This window comes from Schistocerca piceifrons, chromosome 5, assembly GCF_021461385.2.
Source record: "Schistocerca piceifrons isolate TAMUIC-IGC-003096 chromosome 5, iqSchPice1.1, whole genome shotgun sequence".
In the NCBI taxonomy this organism is placed as follows: domain Eukaryota; kingdom Metazoa; phylum Arthropoda; class Insecta; order Orthoptera; family Acrididae; genus Schistocerca; species Schistocerca piceifrons.
This window is the reverse complement of record NC_060142.1, coordinates 421,336,956-421,339,570: the sequence shown is the minus strand read 5'-3', so window position 1 is coordinate 421,339,570 and position 2,615 is coordinate 421,336,956. Positions and strand designations below refer to the sequence as shown.

Below are 2,615 nucleotides of genomic sequence, written 5' to 3'. Positions count from 1 at the left end.
TTCCGTGCATTTTTGTATGATTTGTATTAAACAATTACACTAGCCCCCCTCCTCACGTTCGGTCTATGCAATCGGTTCGTCAGTATTTAATGTGGTTTACGAAATATATCCAGCGGTAACGTTAGGTGACTCACCCTGTATACCTCGCACAGAATGTGACAGAGTTCTCGAATTTGTCTCATCATTAGACTGTTAAACGTTCTAGTAGCCAGTGGAGTATTATTATAAAATGAAAACAGAGTAAAAGCATACTTAACGTCGAATGTATTAAATGCAGACATTATTTATGTTGACAGTAGTGGTGGTGGTGGTGGTGGTTAGTGTTTAACGTCCCGTCGACAACGAGGTCATTAGAGACGGTGTTGACAATAGTAAATGTGCACAAAAAATAACGCCAAGTTCAAGAAAAGGACTATTACATGTGCAGTATAGCTGTTCCACTGCTTATATGCCAGTAGCTTGCTGGATCCAGGGCCAAAGGTTGCCGACGTTGGTGTATACTCCCGGATAGTCGGCCAAGCCGCATCCGTTGCCCCAGGAGACGATGCCCACCTGATAGGTGGAGCCGGACACCAGAGGACCACCGGTGTCTCCCTGGCAGGCGCCGTAGCCACCTCCGGTCACTCCTGCACAGATCATGCGGTCAGTGATGCCGCCGTACGAGCGGTTGCACGTGTCGCGGTCTATGATCTTGACGGTGGCCGCCAGCAGCGTGTCGGAGGGGCTGCCGTTGTACCAGGTCGCACCCCAGCCGGTGACTGTTGCTAAGCTTCCAACAGTGGCGTCCGCCGAGGCGAGATCCACGGGCTGCACGTTGGTGCCGAATCTGAAGGAGTTAGAAACTTGGAGGACGCAGATGTCGTAGTCGTTGCCAAAGTAGCCTTCGTGAATGTAGGCAGCGGCCACTCTGTGCGTGGAACCACCACTACCCCTGGTGGAGGTGCCAGCACGCAACAGCATTTGGCTGGTGGAGACGCCATCGACACAGCGAGCTGCAGAGAGGGCCCAGTTGACGCTGATGATGGAGGCACCGCACATGTTGTAAATGCCACTGATGAGAAAAGAACAAGCAATATCAACAAAGAACTTCAACCTTATGAATCTGCACCATGTCTTTAACTCAAAAGGGGAGTTCACGACGTTTGGAATTCGGATTTTCTGTAAACTTCGTACACTCGTAGTAATCCATGAGGACAACAAAATGTGTAAGCAGTAGCCCGTACTTCTCAAGCGTTATGCGTTTGGCCGTTTACTAGTCGATAGTTATGAATATTGCATTATTTGTGATAATAAAAATTAGTAGACTGCCAAATAACATTGTAAATTTAATAAAAGTTCATCCGATTAGACGTATTGTCCCCATTATATCAATTGTAATACAAATAATAAAGAAAATGAATGTGTTGAAAATAAAAATAAAAACTGACGAACGGAACTCGATCTAGCGGCCTGAACGCCAACCACTTAAAAAAAAAATTGTTCTATATTGTTCGCAGAATTTGTTAACAGCGGACGTCCGATGACACTCGCTCAGTTTTTTCGTTCATCCGCTCGCTCAGTTATTTTATTAGAAAGGAATGCTAACGCTCTGACCGAACACGCTGAGCTACCGTGCCGGCACCACTCGGCTGCAGCCGCTTTATGGTTAAAATGGCCACGCCCACATATATATTTGACGACCGAAATTATCTTGCGATTTTCTCAGTACGCGTTACTGCTTACACGTTTTGTTGTCGTCATGGATTACTACGAGTGTACGAAGTTTGCAGTAAATACGCGTTCCAAACGTGGCCTCCCCTAGTCAGTGAAACTGAGTTCATCTGTTGCAAGGAAATTAAATAATGGGTTGAAAACAGGTACACAATGTAAAATACATTCATAAAGGTGTACAAACGTGGTCGTTAGTATCACCCAGAGAACAGCACAGTTTTGTAGATCTCTTTCAATTTCGCAATAATTATATATGTTAATGTTGCAGCAACCATCATCTGAACATTCAATTGTCTTACATTATCGATTTTAAGTTCAGGATATGTACAAAAATGTGCCTCAAATTTGTTTCATTTTGGAATAACGTAAACATAAATCAAATCCAAGAATAAAGTTTTGCGACCCCACGATATCGGAACCATTAACTTACGAACCTGTTCCTGTCGTCTCGAACGAACAGTGTGACATAGTTGGAAGACTTCTGTTTGTAGTCACTCCAGGAATATCCTGGACAGTAAACCCTAGCCGCGTGTAATAGTACCATACAATAATACCCGAAAACAAAGAAACCACGTTGTTTAAATTATTCTTATGAGCTTGGTTTGGTCACCAGTCAGATGAAAGTCGTGCCACATCAGAAAAATAACATCAACATCCGCACATATCTCAATTCTATTGTTTGGCATGTATATGAAAAATAAATCTTTTCTGATATAGAATAGAAAAGTGAAACATATGCTAAAGGACATCTATAATGAACAATTTACCTCTAAAAGTAATAATAAAAGGGGAAATGGGTCTTTAACATGACTAATTTATGCTAGTCGTCATTTTCAACGCTCACACAGTAAAGGTACAATTAATTTGAACTCCAGAAGTATCTTGAAATCTGAATGTTGCTTAAT

General features: G+C 42.8%; 1 protein-coding gene across 1 annotated transcript; it reads right to left on the bottom strand.

Annotated features, from left to right (window-relative positions):
- Positions 1-444: 444 nt before the first annotated feature.
- On the bottom strand, positions 445-1,038 carry LOC124799049 (trypsin-1-like). The gene has a single exon (XM_047262586.1). The coding sequence runs from the start codon at positions 1,036-1,038 to the stop codon at positions 445-447; it is 594 nt and encodes a 197-aa protein (XP_047118542.1).
- Between the last annotated feature and the right edge of the window lie 1,577 nt (positions 1,039-2,615).